This window comes from Neodiprion pinetum, chromosome 4, assembly GCF_021155775.2.
Source record: "Neodiprion pinetum isolate iyNeoPine1 chromosome 4, iyNeoPine1.2, whole genome shotgun sequence".
In the NCBI taxonomy this organism is placed as follows: domain Eukaryota; kingdom Metazoa; phylum Arthropoda; class Insecta; order Hymenoptera; family Diprionidae; genus Neodiprion; species Neodiprion pinetum.
The window spans coordinates 38454310-38480612 of NC_060235.2; the positions used below are offsets into that span (position 1 = coordinate 38454310).

Genomic DNA, 26303 nt, shown 5'->3' on the forward strand with positions numbered 1-26303 from the left:
TTCTTTTTTAAAAAATGTTACAAACATAACAAATGTTTTGTATACATACAAAATATGAAAATTTATGCCTCTAAAAACACATTTAAAAAATACAAAAAAATCAATTCTCCACTCTGAACTATGGCTCAAAATGTTTGTTTTGGGACCCAGAAATGAGGTGAATTTTTGCAAAAAAAAAAAAAAAATTGCGTTTTTTTTTAGGACCATACAAGGGTTTGTAACATTTTTAAAAAAAGAATGGTTGGGACGAAAAATCTGAAAAAAATGGTGAGTACTTTTTTTATGTTGTAGAATCATATAAAAAATAAAGAAGCAAATTGGCGGACTTCAGGGAAAATGACCTCTCAGTTGGCATGGAATACCTCATATATATTAGGGTGTTTCGTTTGAGACGACTATCTTTTTTTTCGCTCCATTCCCGGAATATCACTCTAAACATCCAAAAAATAATTCTCACCAAAGATTAGCTCTTGATTTTAATTCTAAGTACTCGCTAAATGAATATCAAGTGACCTTTTTTAGGAAATTGAATTCCCTAGAAAGAAGTCCTACAGAATTTTACTGCAAGGTTAGTGGCTTACGAGAAAAATGAAAAAAACCATGAAATTAGAGAAAAAATCGGCTTTAAGATTTTTCATTGGCGAGGCGGTTCATAAAACATACATTGGCTATAGGTGCTTTTAAAGAGCAAAGATTCTTCTATAATTTCCACCTATTACCTAAATAAGGAAATCTAAAATTCATTTAGCGAGTACTTAGAATTAAAATTAAGAGCTCATCTTTGGTGATAATTTTTTTTTGGATGTTTGAAGTGATATTCCGTGAATGGAGCGAAAAAAAAAATAGTTGTCTCAAACGAAGCACCCAAATTTATATACATCCATTATTTTTCAATCAAAATGTGCACACCACTATCAACAATTTTGCCGTCGATATTTTTACTAAAAGTATTCTTCAAAAAACGAATTTCCTGAAATTTTCAGCTGTACCGACCTCTTCGTTTTCGATTTATAATTTTTATAAGGCTCGAAGGCCATTACTTTCAATGCATCACTGTTTCCGGAACTCCGGTCCAATTTTCTTTGGAATGGACTGATTTTCTTCATCTTTCAATGTTATTCCCAAATTGCTAAGAAAATTTTAAATCGGTAAAACAAAACACCTGAGCTGTACGATTTTTATCCATGAAAGCGCATTTTTCAGGAAATCCGTTTTTCGAGGACTACTTTCAGTAGAAAAATCGACGGCGAAATCTATGACATAACCGGACACTTTTTGATCGAAAATGAATGGATGAACCCATTTACTTACCATTTCTTAGAAACTAGACTTAACGTTTTTCTCTACAGAGAAAAAAAAAAAAATTTTACACCTATATTCCAACTTCAATATAATGTTATTTCAATGTTATACAGTGTTATTAATGACGTAAATATACTTACCATACAAATCTTTGGACGACTTTTATTACTAAATCATGTTGATGTAAATCAAAACTGAAACACTTGTTTCGTCTTATTCTTGAATTCACATTTCCCTCGATTAATTCTTTTCTCGCCCTCTATGGGAACGTTGAATTTTCGATGGTGCCATTAATTGATTACAGTTCGATAGCTGCAAGTGTATACCTATAATTAACTTTGACTACGACACAGGCGTTGTACGGTCGTGTCTAAGATTGAAAACTTTTTGAACACGTTGAATTTTCTCAAATTATTTCTATCCTAAGTATAGTCATTTTAAAATGACGTTAGTCGGTACAATATAATGTAAAAAATTCAGGCATAATAGCCGGGACAGGTATTCCTTCAGAAATATGTTCAATCTTGTGCACAAGTATTCTAAAAGTTTTCGCAAAAATGTACTTGATTCGTATGCGTGTATTGATTTTTCAGAAATATTACTACTTCCATAATTTTCATGGAGAAAAATTTCTGATACCTACAGTTACAAGTACCTTTTCTGTCAACACAACTATGGGCTATTCCGCGTCAACCGGATCAGTCATCTGTCAGATATTTTTTTAATTTGACATGTGGATTGTGTAGGGGGAGTTAGATTTTTGTGCCAAAGCGCGAATCTCATAATGCAAAATTCGATTTTTTATTAACAATAACAAATTAGACTCCCATTTTTTTCAAAAATTCATAACTTTTGCAAAAAATTAGATACAATATATTTTTTTTTCAAATTACGCGGAAAGCTCCATAGAATTTAAAAAAAAATACGAAATGGTCAGAAAAGGTTGTTATCAATTGTTTATTTAACAATTAATTTTTCGAAGATTTTTAAAACAGTGACTGAGACGATTAAAAAATTTTTTTAAAATTCTGACATGTTCCTTGAACTGTACTACAACCTGTGAATTAATTCCAGAGGGGTCTTTTTCTTCGTTTTCGAGTAAAAAATCATTAAAGGTGTCGATGCGCATGAAATTGCGGCGCGCCGAGTCTCTACGTAATGGCGGGCGGCCAGTTGCCGTCCACCGCTACCCCGCGGTGGCGTCGCAGCGTTATTTTAGTCATTTTCACGACGTAGGACATGATTGAAGAATCTGAAAAAAATACTGTACCTTCACAAAGCCTGCTCAAAGCGATAAGTGAAGTTTCAAGAATGTGTTTTTATTTTAAAATAAGTAGCAAGTTATGTAATTATTATCATTTATGTGCACTCTCATGGTGTGTAATCGTTATTTTGAATCTCTGTAATAAAAAAACGGTGAAAAACACATTCTTGAAACTTCACTTATCGCTTTGAGCAGGCTTTGTGAAGGTACAGTATTTTTTTCAGATTCTTCAATCATGTCCTACGTCGTGAAAATGACTAAAATAACGCTGCGACGCCACCGCGGGGTAGCGGTGGACGGCAACTGGCCGCCCGCCATTACGTAGAGACTCGGCGCGCCGCAATTTCATGCGCATCGACACCTTTAATGATTTTTTACTCGAAAACGAAGAAAAAGACCCCTCTGGAATCAATTCACAGGTTGTAGTACAGTTCAAGGAACATGTCAGAATTTTAAAAAAATTTTTTGATCATCTCAGTCACTGTTTTAAAAATCTTCGAAAAATTAATTGTTAAATAAACAATTGATAACAACCTTTTTTTACCATTTCGTATTTTTATTTAAATTTTATGGAGCTTTCCGCGTAATTTGAAAAAAAAATATATTGTATCTAATTTTTTGCCAAAGTTATGAATTTTGAAAAAAATGGGAGTCTAATTTGTTATTGTTAATAAAAAATCGAATTTTGCATTATGAGATTCGCGCTTTGGCACAAAAATCTAACTCCCTCCACACAATCCACATGCCAAATTAAAAAAATATCTGAAAAATGACTGATCCGGTTGACGCGGAATAGCCCCTATTCAAATCGCCGGGAGGCAGCATCAAATTTTTTAAATCTGTTTCATATCGTTTTTAAGTATTTACACTTTTTCACAAAGCGATTTTCTAGAGTTGCGACCTGTCGTTCCATTATTTTTTTTTTTTCTGTTTTCTTCCATCCTCTGATTTTTCTCCCGATTGTACATTTACAGGTCCAAGGAAAAAATGAAAAATTCACATCGCTACACAGGCGACAAAGATTGACGTTAACCAGAAACCTGAAGCTTGTACTTTATTATAGGATCAAACGAACTTACCTGTAAGTGAAGTTCGATCTTAATTGTATGTAGCGCCTCTTCCTCAAGATCAGAATGTAGTGCCCCTACTATGCACCGATGTCGCCACAATCTTAGTTCAAGTTTTTTGTTCCGGTCCTATTCCATGTATATTCCGGTACGCAACTCATTTATTCAAAGTGCTGCCGTAACCCTCAGGGTTTCTAATATATAATTAGAAAAAAGGGGAAAACCTGTTGGGTGGGACTGATCTCTTCGGAAGAGGCGCTACAATAAATTAAGATCGAACTTCACTTACAGGTAAGTTCGTTTGATCCTATAATTGTATTTTGCGCCTCTTCCTCAAGATCAGAATGTAGTTATTTAAAGTTCGTTACGGCAAATATTCCATGACTCAGAAATTCGATATCCTTATATATTTATTTTTCAAACGTGTTATACAATGCTTCTATCCAAAATCGCTTTCGCAAACATGTCTTTACACCCTACAACACGACGCTCGTAGAACCTAGCGAAGGTCCCCGAACGTTCTGTCCAGCCGGCGGCTTTTCTAATCGCGTCGATATTGACCCCACTCTTTTTCGCGGACGAAGTCGATGCATGACGAGTGCTGTAAGCATCAAATACGTCTGTATCTATCCCGCTTTCCATGAGGGTCTTTTTGATCCATCTGCTCAATGTCTGGGTCGATACTCCCTTGTGTGGTTTTTTCAGAGCTACAAACAGTCGAGTTTCCTTTCCTCGTAAATCTTTCGTCTCATTTAAGTACGTTTCCAGCACCGATGCTGCGCAAATACATTTATTCTCGATGTAAAAAGGGATGCTCAAAACTGGCTGTGCTCTGTTTATTTTCGAAGTCTTTAACCGCGCCGGAATTTTAATTTCGATCAACCCCGTTTATTTTTCTATATTCCGAATATCGATGACGCGAGTGCCTGCATACGCTGCGCTGTGACTAGTGCCAACAATGTAACCAGCTTGAGGGTAAGTCTTTTTAAGGACATTTCTTCGTTCGGTCCCCATTGCGCAACGTGGTTTAAAACAAGTTGTGGGTCCCACGTTGATTCGTATTTGGGCTTCGTCGGTCTGAGATCCGCGATGCCCTTGAAAAGTCTCCGTACTCTGGCGTCTTCTCCCAACTTGGGCCCCCGCAACAGCGCAATCGCGGATCGGCAGCTGTTCAGTGTGCCATAAGAAGCGCCCTTCTCAAATTCGGCAGACAAAAATCTTATTATTTGTGACGTGTCACATTTGTACGGATCTATGCCCTCTCCAAGGCAAAATGACCACCACTTTTTTAGACAGCTGTCCTATTGTCTGAGTGATGAATCCGACAACGAGGAGAGCATAATAGAAAGTGCTTCCTCCGGCACGCTTCTCCTCTTCAGCGCTTCCCGAACAGCCGTCCTGCAACCAGGGTAATCCTCCTCCAGATCGGGTGCGGTTGTCTATCGAGAGAGCGCAAAAGGTTGACGTTCGGTTTAAAATAAATTGGTTCGCAATCCAACATGGCAGTGAAGACGGGGAACCAAACCTGAGCTGGCCAATACGGTACAATTACGATACCTCTAGCACGGTCGTCTCTGAATTTTCGTAAAACGCGTAAAATTATTGCGAACGGCGGAAATGCATAACAAAACCATCGGCTCCAATCTACCGTGAATGCATCCACCGCAACTGAGCCTGGGTCTCGCGACCAAGAAATATATAGCCCACATTTTGCATTTGTTCTTGTTGCAAATAAATCTATTTCCGACTCCCCCCATCTAACTTGAATCTCGCGAAAAGCCGAATTCGATAAAGCATATTCTGTTTCTGGCTGAAGTCGTCTCGATTCAAAGTCAGCTTCATAATTGTCCCGAGACGAAATATATGATGCGAAAATGTAAATATTTCTTCTCTCGCACCATTTCCAAATTGTTTTTGCTAGCCTACTCAACACGGGAAATTGAATGCCGCCCATCTTATTGATATATGGAAACGCGGTAGTATTATCGATTCTCAATAATATATCGCAGTCTTTTAGGTTCTTCGCGAAACATTTTAAGGCAAACATGGCCGCCAATGATTCTAAATAATTAATGTGGTGAGCTTGTTCTTCTTGGCTCCAGTGACCATGCGTTCGGTTACCTTCACAACACGCCCCCCAACCGGAGCGCGACGCGTCAGAGGAAATTTCGTGAGCTGCTTCAAACGGCGTTATCGAACGCACTGCTTTGCGAATGTGAATTTTCCACCACTCAAAATCTGCCTGCAAATCGTCTGAGAGATACATGCGCGCCTCAAAATTTCCGTGATTCGCCCCGAGAGCCAAGAATTCTGCTCGCTCAAAATTTTTCATGTGAACCCATTCGTACTTCAATGCTGAGCAACACGAACCTAGTGTACCGATTAATCCCGCAAATTCTCGGATTGTACAGCGGCTCATCCTACTAAATTTTTCAATATTTTGTGCAATCTTGAAAACTTTTTCTTCCGGAAACCTGATATCCAATCTTTCGGAATCGTAAATGAACCCGAGAAATTTAAGTCTCGTCGAGGGAATTACGTGACTCTTTTTTTCAATAATAACAAAACCTAACTTTTCAAATAACCGTTTCGTTATATGAGTATATCTCAAACATTCCTCATATGAGTCCCCCAGAATCAATAGATCGTCTAAGTATACTTACCGATAGTAATCCACGCTCTCTGAGATGCAACACTGCCGGCTTAATTAATTTTGTAAATGTGTACGGAGCTCTGTTCAGCCCGAAGGGCATACACGTAAATTGATACAGTTTTCCTTCGAAAATGAACCGTAAAAATTTTTTATCAGATTTCGCAATCGGAATTAGATAATACGCGTCCTTTAAGTCAATAGTCGTCATAAAACATCCGCGAGTTATCATTTGCTTTACCGTTTTACCGTCTTCTAATTTAAAATGCTCCGTAGCTATAAATTCGTTTAGCTGTTTTGAGTTCAATGTAAAACGGTGAGAACCATCCGGTTTTGGCACGAGAAAAATTTTTGAGATGAATTGTTCGGTCTCCGACTGACACTTTTGTATCGCGCCTTTCCCCAACAACGTTACGATTTGTTCTCGCATTACCTTCCTTTCTTGATCCGACCACCGAGGCTCGGCAGGTGGTGTGTGTTGGCCTACCTTTGATGTAAAAGGTATTCTATAGCCTGTGATCCAGCTCAGGATGGTTTCGTCCGAGGTTACTTCGAGTGAGCTTCGTTTAAAAAAAGCTAACCGACCGGCCAATTTACATACGTTTAATTGTTTTTCTTCAGAGGCTGACGGTCTTTCTGCTGATAACTCCTCCCCAGTGACGTGGACTTGTTGCCTCGGTTGTTGCGACTTTGTTGAGGCGGGCCCCTCGAGTTTTTTGAATTTTTTCCTTGATCCGGGTTGGCGGGCTGTTTTAAATCCTTCGATGATTGCTGTAAAACTTTGGCAGCTTTTATTTTTTCGCTAAGTTCTTTCCCAAACAGCCAGTCGCTCGATGACAAATCTTTCAGCGTGTCTTTGAACGGTGCCTTGATGTTTTTCAGAATTAGACTCTTCCGGATCGATGTTCCGTCGTGTTGCAGGTCCGCCAGAAGTTTTGCAACGCCGTTGAGGGGTTCTAAATATTGCTTCTTATCCGCAAGATTCGATTTGATCAGCAGATCTATAACCTTCCCCACGCCGGCGAGCGAAGCAGCGACCTTTTTTTGTTTTTCGACAATTCTTTCGTCTCTTTTTACGACTGTACTATCCAAGGCTGCCTTAACCTCCAAATTCAATTTGGGAGGATCGATGAAGACACAATTATGCGGAGGCGAAATCTTTTTCAAAAACCCTTTCCGTTCCTCCGCCGGGAGACCATTCTCGATAATTTCCAGCCAAAGCGCCGCGAGATGACTGTGCACCGCCGGTGCTAGCATTCGTTCCGGTCTGAGACGTTCTCCGAACACTTCCAAGATCTCTGCCTCCAATTCGGTCTCTTGTGTCTCGGCTGACACCTCTCCCGTATCTGGCTTCGCATTGGCAATAATCGCGCCAGTCGTAATGACTGGGGTATCCGCGACCTCTTGAGTGTTCGGTTGAGCAACGTTTGTTTTGTCGCCGGAGTTTCCCTCCTGTGGGTCGAACGAGGGAGATATCGAGTGCGCTCGTGAATGCGAATCAAAATGTTCTCTCGGTGACTCGCTTCTCGAGTTTCTTGCGCGATCCAGAGAAAACTCAGTCCCACTGCGTCTATCGCGGTCGCGACAGCTCGCAGGATCCATGTACGAATGATTTTGTTCTCGTTGATAGGAGCGACTACGCCTAGAGCGACGATCTTTGTCACGACGATTTGCATAATCGTCGTAACTTTTATCGTCACTGCGATAACCTCCGCGGTCTTGGCGTCGATGTAACCTTGGTGAGACGTAATCATCGCAATCTCTTCTATGAGATCGACTCCGTGTCGAACCCCGTCTTCTATCGCACGTGAAAGCAAGAAGAGAACAAAAACAAAATAAATCGGCTTGTTTATATTTGTCTCTTGTTTATAGAATCTAGGGTTATTCGCTTCCACGAGTCGGTTGCATACCGCTACGTGAAATATTGTATAAGGCCGGCGGATCTTACACTCGCGACCGTTGGACGATCGTGAGACAGAATCCGCATGGCGTAATGTACAGGGTTATGTACACATACGATGTTGCAGACATATGGTTTATGGTTGGACCAAGAAAACACATTTTTCCCTTTCGTACAATATCGAATCCCACGAAGAATCTCAAATGCTCACTACGCTTGTCTTCATGGTTTCCGTCTATTTGCTTTTGGAATTGTTTCTCCAGCCATTCGACTCGATCTTGTAGTTTCTTTCGATCCTCGTCGTCCGACGTGCGATGCCTGTGTTTCTTTTTTCCCATTTCTCTTTCTTTTTCTTTTTCCAATCTCTGAGTAAACGTGTGACGTGATCGGCACAAAGAAGAAAAATGAGTTGCGTACCGGAATATACATGGAATAGGACGGGAACAAAAAAATTGAACTATAAAGATTGTGGCGACATCGGTGCATAGTAGAGGCACTTCATTCTGATCTTGAGGAAGAGGCGCAAAATACAATTAATTTAACATGTAATCATTTCTCTACTTTCTGCTATACTGTACGCAGATTTTTGATGGTTCAACGATACTCACTTCAAGATCTTTGATACTCTTTTTTATAAAGAGATAATGATGGGTGATTTTCGTCGAGTGTTGATTAATCGAAAAGAAATTTTTTTTCCTCAGCAATATTTTATTGCAACGTTTCGATCGGGCTGCAACCGATCATCTTCAGGCTAAAAGTAACATTTCTTAAGCATGGTGTTGACCCTGCCATGCTTAAGGAATGTTACTAAATTTAGCCTGAAGATGATCGGCTGCAGCCCGATCGAAACGTTGCAATAAAATATTGCTTAGGAAAAAAAATGTCTCTTCAATTGACCTACACTCGACGAAAATTACCCAAAATATAAAGAGATACTGACAATGTAAATATGCTTTTTCACTGTTAATACTATTAGGCATCAGCCTGTGTGAATACGATCGCAAACGTTTTGCGATTAAACATATGACGCAAAAACTTTCACCATACCGTTCAAGAAAATTTTTCGTTTTCATCCGATTCGCCAGATTCTCGTATACTGTCACTTTCGTTACTGTTATTACCTATAGTATATATTCAACTGATAAAGTTCCTTTTATAGCTGGTGATTCCTTTTTTTCTTACAGGTATATATCTTGATTTGACACTACTCTAATTACACTGAACCACCAATAGCTGCAAGGCTCTACGAAGGTGGGAATTGGGCGTTCTCCTCATGGATCATCATTAGCCTCCCATATTCCATAGAGCAGTGCTGCTCCTTTTTTTGCTGTAAAATATTTCATACTATTTTTAAGAATTTTGCATCGCTAATTTCACAGTAAATTTCTACAATCTACTGTCACTCACAGTGATTCCACGAAAATCTCCCCAAGACACTTAAAACTCTACGCTAATGATAAACACAAACACCACAACACATATAGGTATATATATTGTAATACAACGTGTACGGCTTTTAGTCAACAAGACTATTTTCGGTACACAGGAATAGTGGTATAAGGCAGGTACAATAGCCGATAGTGGAAGCATTAGAAATTGGAAGATTGAGCATAGACCAGAAAATTGGTAACATGCAGTATTTTTACGAGAGGGGAATAGAATGAAATGACGAAGAAAAGGAAGAAAAAAACCAACAAGGTAACGGAAAACACCTCCGAAAGTTTGGAAGGGTTAATCCCTTGATCACCGCCGTTGACGGAAGCTCACCTCCAAACTGTCCTCCACCGCTTCGTCGGTGCTGGCACTCTCACTGACAACGGTGCCTTCGTCGAGCATAATCTTTGTGCCAAAACCCTCCAGCTCTAAGTCAAGGTACAACTGGCTAAGCTGGTCGTTGACAAGAAGTGGCTGAGTGAACTTTTTCAAAACTTTTTTATCTGCCTCTAAAACCTCCTGGAGTGTCTTTGAGTCCATTTGGTACCCGTAAATCAGCTCTGGAGTCAATTTGACTCCATCCAGCCATGAAGGCTGTTTCCGTAATGCTTTTATCTCTTTGTCGCTGTTCGAGACATCTGTCTGTTTGCCGCCAGTGCTCTGTGAAAACCAATTACATAACGTGGTCAGCATCATCATCAATTGAATTTGGCCATGGCACGGATCGACCGATTGCACGACGAGCCAATTGAAGTAATTAACATACCTTTGACTGTTCCCTGGTTTCCTTTCGGTCCAGGTTCAAGCTGCTGCCGTTACTTTCGTTCCAGGAACTGCTATAGAGACTAGAACATCTTGAATCGTCCTCGTGATACTTTGCGGATTGATCTTGTTTCACGATTTTAGCCGTGGGACTATTTTCATCACTGCGACATTTGTGTTCACCGAGAGATAAGACCTTCAGAACGAATATTCAGAGTTCAAAAACATTCCAAGGCGCCTTCTATCAAACAGATATTTTCCTCTTCTTGGAACTAAATGACATCTAATTTTACCTCTTTCGAGCACCCCGACTCCGCCGTTATACTTTCAGATTCCGGCTTGACGCTCGCTGCTTGACTGGCCAGTCGATTTTGACATGGAACCTGCCCGGGCTCCTCCACTGGAGTATGGGTAGTTTCGCAAACGTTTTTCACCGCTAAATCAGACTGTGGAATTATAAACGGCCTGTATTCGATCCCCATTGCTGTTGGTATCCCCATAACTGAAGGATAAATTGCCGTACCAGTTGTGAGATAATGGTCTAAAAAATCGTAAAAGGTATACAAGCATTTAGCGACCCTCTTGCTACCCTCTATCGTACCAACGAATTCTAATTTTCGAGAGGAACTCACTGTAAGGAGTTTGATGTACTGACTGCATTTGCACAGATGGGCCAGGATGTTCCTGAGGAATATACGTCGGTACGGATCCATTTCGCAGAGTTGCAAAGTAGTAAAGTGGAACCAGTTGCATAATCGTTGGATACATTGTAGGTAGTTGCGACAACAGGCTGAAACGCAAATCAAGGAGTTAGTTACAAAGAATTACGTGATACCAAAGCTCAGGTCTCATTGCAAAATAAAATGTTATAACACTAAAAGCGGGGTAACGATACACACGTTTGTGCCGAGGTACAAGGTTGCGCTGTTTCAGCCGATGGAACGTCAACCGAATCGTATGGCCGTGCAGTATGGTTTGAACTGCTGTGAGCGTTGATGACGGAAGGTTGAACAATGCTGGCACTGGATACTGCGGCATTCAATGCGACTGGCGTTGAATTATTGACTTTAGAAATGTTGTCACGTTTGGAAACCTAAAGCATGTGGTAGATTTTGATGATTAGAAACAACGTCATACAATATCCCGAGATGTAAGCTACCATCGTCTCGTTAATCACCTTGCCGTCACGACCATTTTTGATAGGACTACCAGTCCTCTTCAAGGTCGGCGTTTTGCTTGGACAGACAGAGTCACTCGACTTCTCAATGACAGACTTTGGTCGTACATTTTTTAATTTATCGCTCTTCATCGTTGACCTGATTTTTCTGTAATGCTCTAACAATAAGTTCTCCATGTCCTCCTTGTGCTTTGTAAGCGAGGACTGTGTCAGCGTGGATAGCTTGAAACTCGCAGTGTCCGTCATGACAGAAGTGTCTCCTTGGCTCGCTGAGCTGGATTGGCTGTTTGAACCGCTGCTCGAATTTCCAACACTTTCACAGCCACTTGCCTCACTCCCATTCTCTGGAGACATGCATTTCCTCGTAGGATCTGATACAAAAATTATTAAAGCATTCGAGTGGATAGTCGTGGAACTCATCTCATGTGGATTCCACATCTCTGAACTTGAAAATGTGACGCACCTGTCAGGATTTCACTTTTGGCTCTGTAACCCAGGTACTCGTCCTTAGTGCTGCTTAGTACGTTGCCATTCTCTTCTTCACCTTCGTACATGGTAGTAGTGCATGGCTGGCTTTTGTAATATCTCTGTAACTTCTCGTAATAATTAAGCTGACTATAGGTAGGAGATGTTGCGAGTGACGATTTGCTGTCAAAGTACGGCCGATCATTTCCTGCGGTAAGTATCCAAAGGATTAGATTGTACAGACCAACAAAAATGCTTATTATATCGGCACGTTATTCGTGGAATCGAACAATTGTGTTCTCTTTAAATTACCTTGGAGTGAAAACCGCGTAACTCGCATGATGACGTGAATATTCATTTTTGAGTGAACTTTGCCACGCCAAACGCTTGGCGAGTGAATCAAATCACTCTAAATTTGACTCGATGGGAGTGAATATTCACTCTATTGGAGTGAAATATCCACTCGATTTGGAGTTGCACAGTTTTCACTCACGTTCAATGTTTTTTCACTTCAATACATTATGAGAGGACCTAAGTTTTTCATTCCCCTCATCCGTCATGTTCCCGATTTCAATTTGAAATTACGGTGCTCTGTGTATCTTACAGTTAATACCTATGTACTCTAGCGAAATTGAACTGAACTAATTTATTTCTAGTTGCAAATCGTGATCTCCTTACTCTGACAGTTCCGGATGCCAAATTCCGAACTCACCAGCATACAGGATGAGGTTCATCATTGATTTACCGACGTATCAACGAACCTATAAATATGAAATAGGCAAGCCTATATTTGACTCGGCGTTATGGCGGACACGTAAAGTATGGCTTACGCTCATTACCAACTCCTATATGTGGTTTCGTAATTGTACACTAGGATTTGATCTCTTACGAAAATCGTATTTTCGGTGCGACTTATAAGGGTTATATACAGTTAAAATTTTCAAAAAATCGATTTTTTTAAATCTTATATTCGTAATGTACACTAGGGGACAATGGATCTGGGACGGCTAATTTTTTGCACTAGATAGTTATGTTGGCAACACAGAGAAACCTACAGCGCCACAGTCGGCGGAGCGCGAAACAAACTCAATCTCAATAAACATAACATAACCCATGACCGTCGAATCTAACCTTAGAATATCGCGGGGTTAACGACTTGTTAGATTGACACGTATTCGAAGGTAAGATTCGACGGTCATGGGTTATGTTACGTTTATTGAGATTGAGTTTGTTTCGCACTCAGCCGACTGTGGCGCTGCAGGTTTCTCGGTGTTGCCAACATAACTGTCTAGTGTGAAAAGTTAGTCGTCTCAGATTCATTGTCCCCAAGTGTACGTATATTTAAGTACACACACAGAAAATTTTTTGTCAATTCGGAATGTATTCTCGAAGTGGCAGAGCGTGTGAAACTAGGAGGCCAAAAATCCTGTGATCTTTTCGTGAAAATGAAGTGTAGCAGAGAAATGAGGGCATCTTCTAAAATGCAAAAGTCGAAACCAAAGAAGCGAAGAATTGTTTTTAATCCATAAATAGCTGCAACGGATGAAAGTAGTTTTAGTACCTCTGCGAAAAATTTCAAAACGCAAGAGGAAATCTTAGTACCACGTGATTCGTCTGTTGATTATCGAATTTTGAACTTTATTACAGTATTTGCAGCAATTTCTGAATGCGTAAAGTGTAAAATCTGTGACGGAAATGTTTAGTTTGAAACTACTTCTGAAGCAGGACTTGGTCTTAAAATTGTTTTGTTGTGTGATGAGTGTACAGTTCGTACCATAAATTCTAGTCCTTTTTATCAGACATTCTTATCAGGTGAATAGACGTTTTGTTGCTTCGTTTACTTCTGTACACGATGATGCCGACGCTCTGACTGAAGGGAAGTGCTTAAAAACGTCGTATGCACAGCAAACCCGGTCAGTCATGACCGAGATATGGTTTGAGGCACAACCTATTAAGCTTCCCGTGATGAATTTTGACAAAATTTCAGAGCAAAATGTGAAAAGGCACCAACGGCGTGGTAAATTACTTCCGAATAGTGTACGTACAATTTTCTGCAGACCATCAAATTCTAGTAAAACTAATGCACACACTTGTAACCCATGCCAACGGACTCAAATTTCAAAATATCTATATCTACTGAAAATCCCTCAACCAACCGAAATACCGATTGTTGAAGCAATTGTTGGACAATGTTGAGAATATGAAGTATTTTCGGTTCACCGTTCGCGTGCCGCGATCCGTCGAAAACACAAATTGCTCAAGTCGGGCAAGGAATCTACGACTCAGAAATTGAGCGACATTTTCAAACCAGTAGTGACTCCGTTGCAAGAACTGATGAATGTTACAAAAGATACAAAACCTGTCAAACAAGAAGTGGCAGAAATTAGAGAAGAATTAAAGCAGACGAAAAATGAAACGACCCCGGAGATAGATGATTCATTTGTTTCGGCAGGAGATAAAACAATCATCGAAACTCCTATTGACAAAACCGAGGATGAGTATTTTGAAATTATGAGAGATGAGAAGAGGAAAAGTGAATTGGACAACGTGTACGGTGTACGCAACCTCTTAAACGATAGACCGATGATTAGTGATTCGTTGGTAAGTTTTAAGAGTGACCACATCGGTATTAGTGACAAGTTTTACCCAAAAACGAATGGTTTGCTGGAACTTTTGTCCAAGAAGAAGGTTACACTTCCAATTCGACAACTGAAATATTCACGACTAGAGGCCCGTCCCGGCTTCGCACGGGTGGGCATAAGATTTTTTTAATATTTTTACCTTTTATTTATATTTTTTTGCTGCTTTATTATTATATTTTTTTAAACGCGGTACTACATTATCTATTTATACTTAAAATTGTACAAATAATAGACAGTAAAGCGTGAATAAACAATTCATAATTAGTTCTGAGAAGAACTTTTTAACTTGGACAAAAAACGTCCGCTGCGTAGGGAGCCGACCGCGCGAATGAGCCGCGCGGCTACCTATTTCATAGATGTGCCCGCCCCCCCGCACCGCTGCAATGCCTGACTAGCATAGAAAAGGCGCTGCCGTGCCGTGTCGTGGCTGATCTGTGACTTTTTAAATTCCTAATATCTTTTGAATGAAATATACGATTTGAAAAATTCAAAAAGTAATCTACAGGTATCGAAACAATTTTGAATACAAAATAATTTATTTGGATAAGGAATAATAAAAAGGTATGAATAACATGCACAACGCGACAGGGTTTATTTTTTCTATTTCTATGACTTATTAAAGTCGTAATAACAATTCAAAAAGTAATCTATATGAATTGAAACAGTCTTGAAAACAATATGATTTATTTGGATAAGGATTTAAACAGAAGTGTGAATGGTGTGGTCTAATTTTGGTCGGTATATCTATCAACTTTTAAAATGTAAAAAGTGGTTATTGTGACATAACGATAATAGTTGGACATATGGTATCGTGAAGTTTTTTGTATATATTGAAATGTTCTTTAATATTGTAGAACATACTTTTGTTTTATCATCAATAGTTTCCGCAGCGCATGCGACGAAAGACGTTTTAGGGAACTTTTTTCACACCTTGGGTTACGTTACTTGAGTTTTATTAAGGATCCCTAATCTTTTCTAGCAATAAATATAGCCTATGTCACTCAGGGTGAATGTAGCTTTCCAATGGTGAAAGAATTTTTGAAATCGGCACAGTAGTTTTCGAGTTTATTCATTACAAACGTACACACACACAAAAATATAAAAATACAAATCTTTCCTCTTTATAATATTACTATAGATATGGATAAACCGGATAGAAAATACCCATCTTGTGACGTACAAGCTCAAAGATTATCAAAATCAACCCATCGCTAGCGGTTTCTACGAACAAGAGCTCCTCCAGGTTGAACTTCCGGACATATATCTCGTGGAGAAAGTGCTCAAGAAGCGAGGAAAGAAATTAATCATTAAGTGGTTAGGATTTGATACTAAACACAATAGTTGGATAATTGAATCTGATGTGTAACATTATGAACAAATGATTTCTTTAAAATAAACATATGTTTTTATTTTACGCCCTATATATAGGCAAAATTTTATTTCACACCCCAGATACTAAAATGCAGTAACCATAAGGCTCAGTTTATCTGCACGTCTTGTAGCCCCACGGAAGCGTATCGGTCGTGTTTGGAAATACGATCCGCTTATCGGCCTTCCAGCTCACAATCAGTGTAACCTTCTTCTGTTTTATGGTACAGACCTGATACTTCTGACTAAGTATAAGACTCTGATACTCGGCCAACTCTAATATGTAGCCAAATTTCGCTTCGGCTTAGATGGTAAAAACATCAAATTGCCCTCAATCCGATAACCATTCGAAGGAACTGCATGGCAGAGCAAAGTTCATCGTAGCACCGTATAAATTATTAACGTCAAGGTACATGAGATATGATTCCTGTAGCTCTGGATTGAAAGCATCTGTTATTAGCCTTTGCCTATCGATTAGAGCATTGGGACACACCACCTCGAATTCCTTTTTTATGAACATAACCATATCTATATCAGTGAAAAGCTCGAGTTCAGCATCGCGTCAAGTGAAAGACCGGGCGCCGTGTAATAATTTGAAGGCTCTATTTTGTAACGTTACCCAACAATTTTGTTGCAACTTTTCAAAAATATTAGCCAACAGAAAAACATCAGCTTGCAATTACAAGTCTGAATATCCCCTCATCGTTTTCATAGATTGAAAGCTTGCCAAACTTTACATACATGTGCATAATCTTTATCCGAAATATCTTGGTTGTTCAATTTTGAATAACATTTTTCCTTAGGTGGCAACTGCACGCCCTCGAGTGTCTCTCAATCATCCATGTACTCGTACGGAAGAATAACCTTTCCTGGTTAATTACTCAAATCTGACGGAACTGGTGCAAAATTTACGTGTAATTGTTTCTTGATTACCATCCAAATCCGCTGCTCATATCTAAAGGCTGTCTGCCATGAAACGGAACGATTATATGAATCGAAACTTTACGTCCGTTCCGAAATGTACTTTTCTTTGTTAACAGGTAGAAGCTGAATAGTACCCTCGAAAGATGTAGCCAATGGTTTAATCAGAAAATGCGAATCGTAACCTGACAGATTGTGGAATATCACTGGGATAGTATGTGAGTTTTGATAATTAAGTCTACAGCCTGGATATGCTCACGGTACTTTCCTGTGAAATGACCGTGATCACGATGTTTCACGTCTTTCCTCTAACTCATTCACAAACCATTAGATGCAAGTTTCCACACGGTTGATTTTGAATATTGAAAAGGAATCGTCAAATGCGTAATGAAGGTAATATGCTATACTGTATGGAATATGCTTCTGGTAAATTGTTCTGTCTTTCGACACTTTAATATGAGTAGGTTGCCGTAAACATTCAAGATCCGCATAAATGCGGAACGAAACGGTTTCTCTATGCTTGGAATTTTTTAATTTCAGAATCTTTTCCTTCTCTGTAGGTAAACAATTTTGGACTTGTTAATCGAGATGAATTTCGAGTCCAAGCAAAATGATGGACTGTTTTTTTTTCACAATTTCCCATATCAAAATCGTCATCGTCAGTAATTCCGGTTTTTAACACTAAAACATGAATTACAAGTTTGTTAAACTTATTCACTCTCAAGTGAATCGGTACTATTTCTCTTTTTTTCCTGTCATGTTGGTCTATACAATAAATATTAGAGTGTTTCAAAAAAACCGACTATTCTTTTTTTTTCCAAGAACATTGAAAAATCTTCCGAGTGTCCTTCAAAAATGACCTCGGTAAAATATGAGCTCTTAATATTGATATTTAGAGGTGGCGATTCTCAATTTTCTATTTCCCATTTAAATAACATGGGAAAGAATTTTTTAAAATTTAGAATTTTATTGCTCGAAAACGAATCAGTGTGAAGATATAAACAAAACATATTCTTGTAGGAAATGTTACGCTCTACAAAAAAGATCTGAATAAAGATTTGCGTAAGGTAAGTCGTTTCGGAGTTATCAGGCCTCAAACATCGAACCGTTTGAAATAATGATGTTATTAATTTATAAATGCTACAAAACTGACTCATATCGTTGATTAATGAAATTTGTTAATTAAAATTTCATTGGAAGTCTATAGTTTTAATTTCAAAATCAATAATATTGTGTATTTAAGTGATATGAGTCAGTTTTGTAACATTTATAAATTAATAACATCATTATTTCAAACGGTTCGATGTTTGAGGCCTGATAACTCCGAAACGACTTACCTTACGCAAATCTTTATTCTGATCTTTTTGTGGAGTGTAAAATTTCCTACAAGAATATGTTTTGTTTATATCTTCACACTGATTCGTTTTCGAGCAATAAAATTCTAAATTTTAAAAAATTTCGTCCCATGTTATTTAAATGGGAAATAGAAAATTGAGAATCGCCACGTCTAAATATCAATATTAAGAGCTCATATTTTACCGAGGTCATTTTTGAGGGACACTCGGAAGATTTTACAATGTTCTTCGAAAAAAAAAATAGTCGGTTTTTTTGAAACACTCTAATAAATATTGATGGAAAGTCCGATGAGTTTTTCAAATTTTGGAATGCTGTTATTATCTAGAGATACAGAAAAGCTTATGTCATCATACCGCAGCACTAAGCTGAAATGTGGGTACGAGTTGGTTCTGTTGGGATTTTTGTCGTTGTTGGCTGGCAATAGAGGTGCGGTAACCGACCACAGAAAGCAGTAGAAGCCGTTGTTTTCGCTGTTTACCACAACCTTCTTATCTCTGATATGCTTTGGCAACGGCATGTAGGTATGCAGGCCACCTCATAGTGATGTATAGTTTAATGTTGACGGTGAGATTGATAAATTCAATTAACAACCTGGCACTGATTGGAGGATGATTTCGTTTCTCGTATTAAAAAATTTGATCCATTACACCCTGTGATCATCTTATCTTTCCTTACTTCAAATATACAACCCAGGATAGCGTTAACTTTCAGGTACCTCGCTTTCTGCAAAGCGTTTTTAATCTTGTCACAGCAAGTTCCTTTGCGTCTTCTAAAAAACTCTCCAAGTCTTTGTGTTTTAAATTGACGATGGACCGGTTCGAATTCTCCTCTCAAAAGCAGTTTCCAATTCTTTCCAGCGTACTCGATCCCTTCTTCTTTGTTTGCGCGTACCTTCGCCCGTTTTCTGCAGCCGTTCGAATTTTACGTTTGATAATTCTCGATTTTTCCCTAACCATTGATGTCTTTCGCAGAAATTTTGTTCAAAAGCCGGATTTTTTGAGTTCTAAATTTGATCCATTTTTGAATTTCTCCTGCGGACGATGATTTACCCAAAATTTTAACCCAACTCCACAGGTCCTGAGATTTTTACTTTGTACTTGATTAGTTGATATAACACCAGCATCCAAGTTGACGAAAACAATTCTTGGAACTATGAATTATAGAATATCGAGTGGTAGATATCACACCGAACTTTTAGACTCAGAAACAGCTCTTGAAATTATAAGTCATGGGGAAAGAATCTCACATGGTTGATATCACACTAGCATCCGGTTTGACGGAAACAATTCTCAGCACCATTAATTGTGGAATGTAGGGTGACTGACGTCGCACTGGAAAATACTCAAGGTTAACCAGAATATTCATGAGATTGGCAGGCTCATCGCACGGGGAACAAAAGGGTTTGCGTCTCCGCTATGCTTGGCCCGTCGGTAAGAGGGATGACAGCGAGATTGTTAGTAAAGCAGCGTGATTTTGACGTTCGATTGATACAAATTGTCGGTAAGGCAGCTTGGGTTTGACCCTCGATCGATAAAATTGTTGGTGAAACAGCCCGATTTTGACCTTGGGGTCGGTACCGCAGGTGTCAATCGCTGTGACGGCATGGCGGAGAAGGGTTTGAGTCTGGGTAAGATGTCAGTAGGTATCGATAGTAGGAATCTTGTTAGAGAACGGGTTTTTTATTTACACTACCGGTGGAAAGTTTTCGGACAAGAGTTGGAAAACGTGCCGGAACGGTTTTTTACGCCATTTCGCCGGTAGTTGGCCTAGGCCAATTTGACTAACGGCATTTTAAAGAGAGGAGATTCACCTACATTTTGGCTTTTTAAAAAAATGTTGACGATTTTTTTGACAATTAGCAGACAGTTTTGAAAACGACCATTTTTAGTCGTTTTTTTGTTCCGTTGTGAGTGGACCCCGTTTGCAGTAAAAATATTTTTTATGCATTTCTCCGACTAACATCATAAAGGGAAAAACCTAAGCTTCAATTCTGTTTTTTAGAAAAATTTTTGCGATTTTTTTTCCCAGAAATATTTCGTTTTTTGATAAAAAGCAGACGATTTGAATATTGCTTCGTAGTACGAAAACGACAAGGTTTACAACAAAACCTCAGGACGGTAAAAAGTTGCATTACTTCTTGCTAAGTTTATGATAATTATTTCAGATTTTTTTGGCGACATTTTTTTCAATCTATATCCGGTCGGACTCGATTTATCTCAATACCACGGTAATAATATAACTCAATTTGTTACTTACATATAATACATTATACATTATACATAAAGTATATAATTATTATTTTTTTTATTATTAAATTAATTATTAAAAATAAATAATAATATAATTGAATTTTTCAATTACATATTATACTTTGGTCTCGTTGAAGAAACCTCGTCTCGCTGACAGCACGCTCTTTACCACACGCGGCATCCTCTCCACAAGTTTTTCGAATGTTTCGCGGGATGGTCCTTTCCATGATATTTTTAGGGAATCCCATAGCATAGCCATGGTGATTAGAAAGACTTTCACAAAAAAATCTGAAAAAATTCTCATGCACTCAGCAAGAAGTAATGCAACTTTTTACCATCGTAAGGTTTTCTTGTAAACCTCGTCGTTTTCGTACTACGGTGCAATATTTAAATTGTCTGCTTTTTATCAAAAAACGAAATATTTCTGGGAAAAAAAATCGCAAAAATTTTTCTAAAAAACAGAATTGAAGCTTAGGCTTCCCCCTTTATGATGTTAGTCGGAGAAATGCATAAAAAATATTTTTACTGCAAATGGGGTCCACTCACAACGGAACAAAAAAACGACTAGAAATGGTCGTTTTCAAAACTGTCTGCTAATTGTCAAAAAAATCGTCAAAATTTTTTTAAAAAACCAAAATGTAGGTGAATCTCCTCTCTTTAAAATGCCGTTAGTCAAATTGGCCTAGGCCAACTACCGGCGAAATGGCGTAAAAAACCGTTCCGGCCCGTTTTCCAACTCTTGTCCGAAAACTTTCCGCCGGTAGTGTATACTGACACAGATAGGGTTCTATGAAAACACTCCATTCAGAACCGATGAAAGGGGCACTCCTAGATTGCATAGTGTTACAAGCAATATGATGCTTTGTATAATGTATGCATGTATGTGTGTGAGTGTGTCATAGAGGTGTAAGAATGAGCTGATAAATTAGGAGGTCAGTCGTGATGTGAGTGTTGTCAGAGTAGTTACTCTGCTTCCAAAACAACTCTGTTTATAGTTTGATTTCTATGGCACCTTGAATACACCCAAATCAAGTTCTAGTTTGTGTATTCATTTTCTACTACTCCACCCTTGGTCGTAGATGCATTAGTTGCAACACATAGAATTAACATAATTTAATCCTCGTATCACTTTTGTTTCCATTCGGCAAAAATCATATATCACCTATATTCTAGGGGTGTGCCAATAATTCGAAATCACGAATAATTCGACAGTAATCGAATAGAGAAGAGTACAATTTCGAAATTGTACTCTTCTCTAGCAAATTTTTCTCGCTGAAAATATGATATGTGTATTTCATATCAGCAAAAATGAACGGCCCACCGTTCAAAAATGGCTAAGTGAATGTAATTCACATTAATAGCCACATACAGCACACGTGTGCACATATCAACAAGCTTCACACACAAGTCAAAAATGTATCTCGTCGCGACGAATTTCAAATGTAAACTAATCTAATAGTTATAAGTGATATTCCATCCCATTTTCGAATCGAATAATTTGAATATCTCGAATAATATGAATAACTCAAATGTTTCACATGATTTGATCTTCACAGCTCACTTCAGCGAAAATCCAGAAACGTTAGTAGCATACCTATGAGAGTTCTACTTACAGATTCCTGTTACCGACACTTACCGACATTCTCCCCAGACTCAAACCCTTTCCCGCGATGACGTCACAGTCTGCCGTACCGACTTGAAGGCAAAACCGTGCAACCTTACCGACAGTTGTATCGGTTGACGGTAAAAATCGCACTGCCTTACCGACAATTCTTATCGGTAGAACGTCAAAATCGTGCTGTTTTACCGACCGAAGGTCAGAGTCCTTATGTAGTGCTCGCCCGCCAACGGTAGAGGGCGCAGCGGGGGGCGTGAACTTTTTCACCGACCTGGATGTCGGTTACCCGTCCCGCATTCATTTCCCACGATAGGACTGTTGATTTGTAACATCAACCACTTCCAATTCTTTTTCCACGGTAGGACTGCTGATGTGTAACGTCAACCACCCCACATTCTCTCCCATGGTAGGACTGCTGATGTGTAACATCAACCACCCCACATTCTTTTCCCACGTTATCAACCACGCGACATTCCAAAATTAATGGTTCTGAGAATTGTTTTTCACTTACTCGGATGCCGGTTTGATATTAACCACGTGACATTCTTTTTGGTTTGTAACTGTCATGTGAACTCAACGATGAATTTTGAACGGGTTCAGTCAAGACCAGAGTGCAAGGTCGACCGATAGCTGCGGTACATTCAGAGCCTGCGGTGTTGGGTTACTATCGCTCTAGGAATGCTAAAAGGTGCGCGCGCATACACAAACATACGGACTGCTGTCCTATAAAAAGGACGCTCATCAATGCAAACGATCATTAAGTTTCAACTTGTCAAGTATACGTGAGGAAAAAGCTCAAGATGGAATCCGCGAAGTGTTTGAGATTGATCGATATTATGGAATCGGCGTACAAAATCTTGGACAAATCATCATCAACAGCAGAAATTCAAAAATCGATAAAATTCGGAAGTCAAAATATTCGCCTTCTGAACAAAATTTTGCGAAAGGCTTCATCGATTCGAGAAAAGATGAGAATTATCACAGCGATCGGACTCTTGAAAGTGCTCGCCGAAAAATTCAAACGTCTTCAGAAAACGGGTGGAGGTACGCGGAAAGTAAGAAGAAGCGATTGAGTTCACTGGGAAGATTTGGAATCAGCTTTCGAGGGGAGAATTCGAACTGGATCCATCGTCAATTTGAAGCATAAAGATGTGGAGAGATTTCTAAAAGACGCAAAGGTACTAGCTGTGACAGGACTAAAAAACGCTTTGAAGAAAGACAGGAGCTTGAAAGCCAACGTTATCCTGGCTTGTAAGTTTGAAGTTAGAAAAGATGATCACACGGTGGAAGAGATGAAATTTTTTAATACGAGAAATGAAATCATCCTCCAGACAACGGATATCAACGAATGGTTCATCGAAAACGCGACGGAGCGTTTGTTCAAAAAGGTGGAAGATTTCCAGGAAAAGGATTCAGGCTGGTCGCTGACTGAAATAATCAATTTGACTGTGAATATCAACAAGTACGTGCCACTACGAGGCGGTGTGTTCACATACACCTCGTTACCTAAGCATATCAGTGATAAGAAGGCTGTGGTAAACATCAGAAACAACGACTCTTACTGCTTTCTTTGGTCGGTCACCGCAGCTCTGTTCCCAGCCGACAACAACAATCCCGACGCGACCAGCTCGTACCCGCATTTCAGCTCAGTGCTACGGTATAATGGTATAAAGTTTCCTATGTCTCTAGACAAAAACACCATTTCAAAATTTGAGAAGCTTAACGGTCTTTCAATTAACGTTTATGGCATAGACCAAGGTGATCGGAAAAAAAGTGAAATAGTACCGATTCACCTGACTCAGAATGAGTCTGATAAACCTGTAATTCATCTTTTAGCGATAGAAACTGAAATCACTGACGATGACGATGATGGTGATATGGAAAATTATGAAAAAAATAGAATCTCTCATTTTACTTGTATTCAAAATCTGTCTCGATTAACAAGTTCTCAGATTTCTAAACGTAATGGTCATACTTGGATGTGCGATAGATGTTTGACTTGACTCATTCTGAAAGATGTTTGACAAAGCACAACGTGGATTGCATGAATTTAAACAAAACCAAAGTTATTCTACCTACAGAGGAGGGAAAGATACTGAAATTCAAAAATTTCAAGCACAAAAAAACCGTTCCATTCTGCATTTACGCGGATCTAGAATGTTTACTGGAACCTACGCTCAAAAAGATGGGTACAAGAAGAATTTATCAGAAGCATCTTCCGTATAGTACAGCTTACTATCTACATTGTGCGTTTGACGATTCAACTTCAAAATTTAAAATTAATCATGGAGAGACTTGCATTCAATGGTTTGTGAATGAGTTAGCGGAATTGGCACATTCGTTAGAGGCTTATTTCAAAACTGTTGTACCGATGGAACCGCTCAATTTCAATCAAATTAACGAATTTCATTCAACAACAGTGTGTCACATTTGTGAAAAACCGTTTACACTCACAGACGTGAAACATCGCGATCACTGCCATTTCACGGGAAAGTACCGTGGTGCTGCTCATCGAGGTTGCAATCTAAATTACCAAAATTCGCACACTATCCCAGTGATATTCCACAATCTGTCGGGTTACGATTCGCATTTTCTGATCAAAGCACTGGCTACATCGTTCGAGGACCCAATTGAGCTTCTACCCGTAAACAAAGAAAAGTACATTTCTTTTACAAAATATGTCAAGGGGACAAATATAAAGTTTAGATTCATAGATTCGTACCGTTTCATGCCCAGTAGTCTTGAGAAATTAGCATCGTATCTCGGTGATGATCAAAATTCAATCACACAAAAATTTTATCGTAGCTCAGATAAATTTCAGTTATTGACCAGAAAAGGAGTGTTCCCGTACGAATACATAGACAGTTGGGAGAAGTTCGAGGACAGACGGCTACCATCCAAACATCAATTTTACTCAAAATTAAATGATCGGGATACATCAGATGACGACTATGCACATGCATGTAAAGTTTGGCAAACTTTTAACGTTCAAACTTTGGGAGAGTATTCGGACTTATATTTACAGACGGACGTATTTTTACTAGCCGACGTTTTTCAAAACTTTCGACAGAGCTGTTGGACAACGTACAACCTGGACCCGTTACATTATTACACCGCGCCCGGTCTATCGTTTGATGCGATGTTAAAGTGTACCGACATCGAGCTCGAGCTTCTCACCGACATAGATATGGTTATGTTTATCGAAAAAGGTATTCGAGGTGGTGTGTCACAGTGTTCGAACAGATACGCAACGGCCAACAATAGATATATGGGAGAGGAATTCGATCCTGAGGTCGAAGAATCTTATCTCATGTACTTTGACGTTAATAATTTGTACGGTGCTGCTATAAGCTTTGCTCTGCCATACAGTTCCTTCAAATGGGTATCAGATTTCGGACAATGCGACGTTCTTACCATCTCGGACGATGAGGAGTTTGGTTACATACTGGAGGTGGATTTGGAATATCCTGAGGAACTGCATGAAATTCATAAAGATTTACCACTGTGTCCGGAGCACTATATACGTCCGATCTCGAATAGTAAGCAACCGAAATTGACGCCCACGCTACTTTCCAAGAAAAACTAAGTTGTTCACTATAGCGTTTTGAAACAATGCTTACAATTAGGCTTAAAATTACTCAAAATTCACATAGTTCTCAAATTCAGACAAACCCCGTGGCTCAAAAAATACATAGATTTGAATACCGATTTGCGGAAAAAATCTCACAACGAATTCGAGAAAAATTTTTACAAACTGATGAACAACGCAGTTTTTGGCAAAACAATGGAAAATGTTAGGAAGTATAGAGATGTCAGGCTGATGACGAAATGGGATGGAAGATACGGTACTAGAGCTACTATAGCCAAACCTAATTTTCACAGCTGCATCGTTTTTGACAAAGATATAATTATCGTCGAAATGAGTAAGACGAAAGTCAAGTTGAATAAACCATTGTAGGCAGGCTTCTGCATCATGGATCTGGCTAAAACATATATCTACGATTTTCATTATAATTATATTAAACGGAAATTCGGCAACCGAGCAAAATTAATGTATACGGATACCGACAGTTTGATTTACAATTTTACCGTCCCCGACATATACGAACATATGAAGGAGGACTTGCA

The 26303-nt window shown here is 39.0% G+C and overlaps 2 protein-coding genes across 2 annotated transcripts in view; both read right to left on the reverse strand.

Moving 5' to 3' along the window:
* Nucleotides 1-3703: 3703 nt before the first annotated feature.
* LOC124216786 (uncharacterized) lies at nucleotides 3704-8081 on the reverse strand. The gene is made up of 2 exons (XM_046621730.2): nucleotides 6885-8081; nucleotides 3704-5072 (listed from the first exon to the last, which is right to left on the reverse strand). The coding sequence occupies exon 1, from the start codon at nucleotides 7883-7885 to the stop codon at nucleotides 6887-6889; it is 999 nt and encodes a 332-aa protein (XP_046477686.1). The 5' UTR covers nucleotides 7886-8081; the 3' UTR covers nucleotides 3704-5072; nucleotides 6885-6886.
* A 1-nt stretch (nucleotide 8082) lies between these two features.
* per (period circadian regulator) overlaps nucleotides 8083-26303 on the reverse strand; it is a 33502-nt gene continuing 15281 nt past the window's right edge. Inside the window, exons 4-11 of the mRNA XM_046621728.2 lie at nucleotides 12020-12229; nucleotides 11557-11927; nucleotides 11279-11472; nucleotides 11012-11169; nucleotides 10673-10920; nucleotides 10384-10575; nucleotides 9951-10277; nucleotides 8083-9510 (exon numbers count right to left, since the gene is read on the reverse strand). Coding sequence (XP_046477684.1) covers nucleotides 9427-9510; nucleotides 9951-10277; nucleotides 10384-10575; nucleotides 10673-10920; nucleotides 11012-11169; nucleotides 11279-11472; nucleotides 11557-11927; nucleotides 12020-12229 — 1784 coding nt within the window. The 3' untranslated portion in view covers nucleotides 8083-9426. The remainder of the gene's footprint in view (nucleotides 9511-9950; nucleotides 10278-10383; nucleotides 10576-10672; nucleotides 10921-11011; nucleotides 11170-11278; nucleotides 11473-11556; nucleotides 11928-12019; nucleotides 12230-26303) is intronic.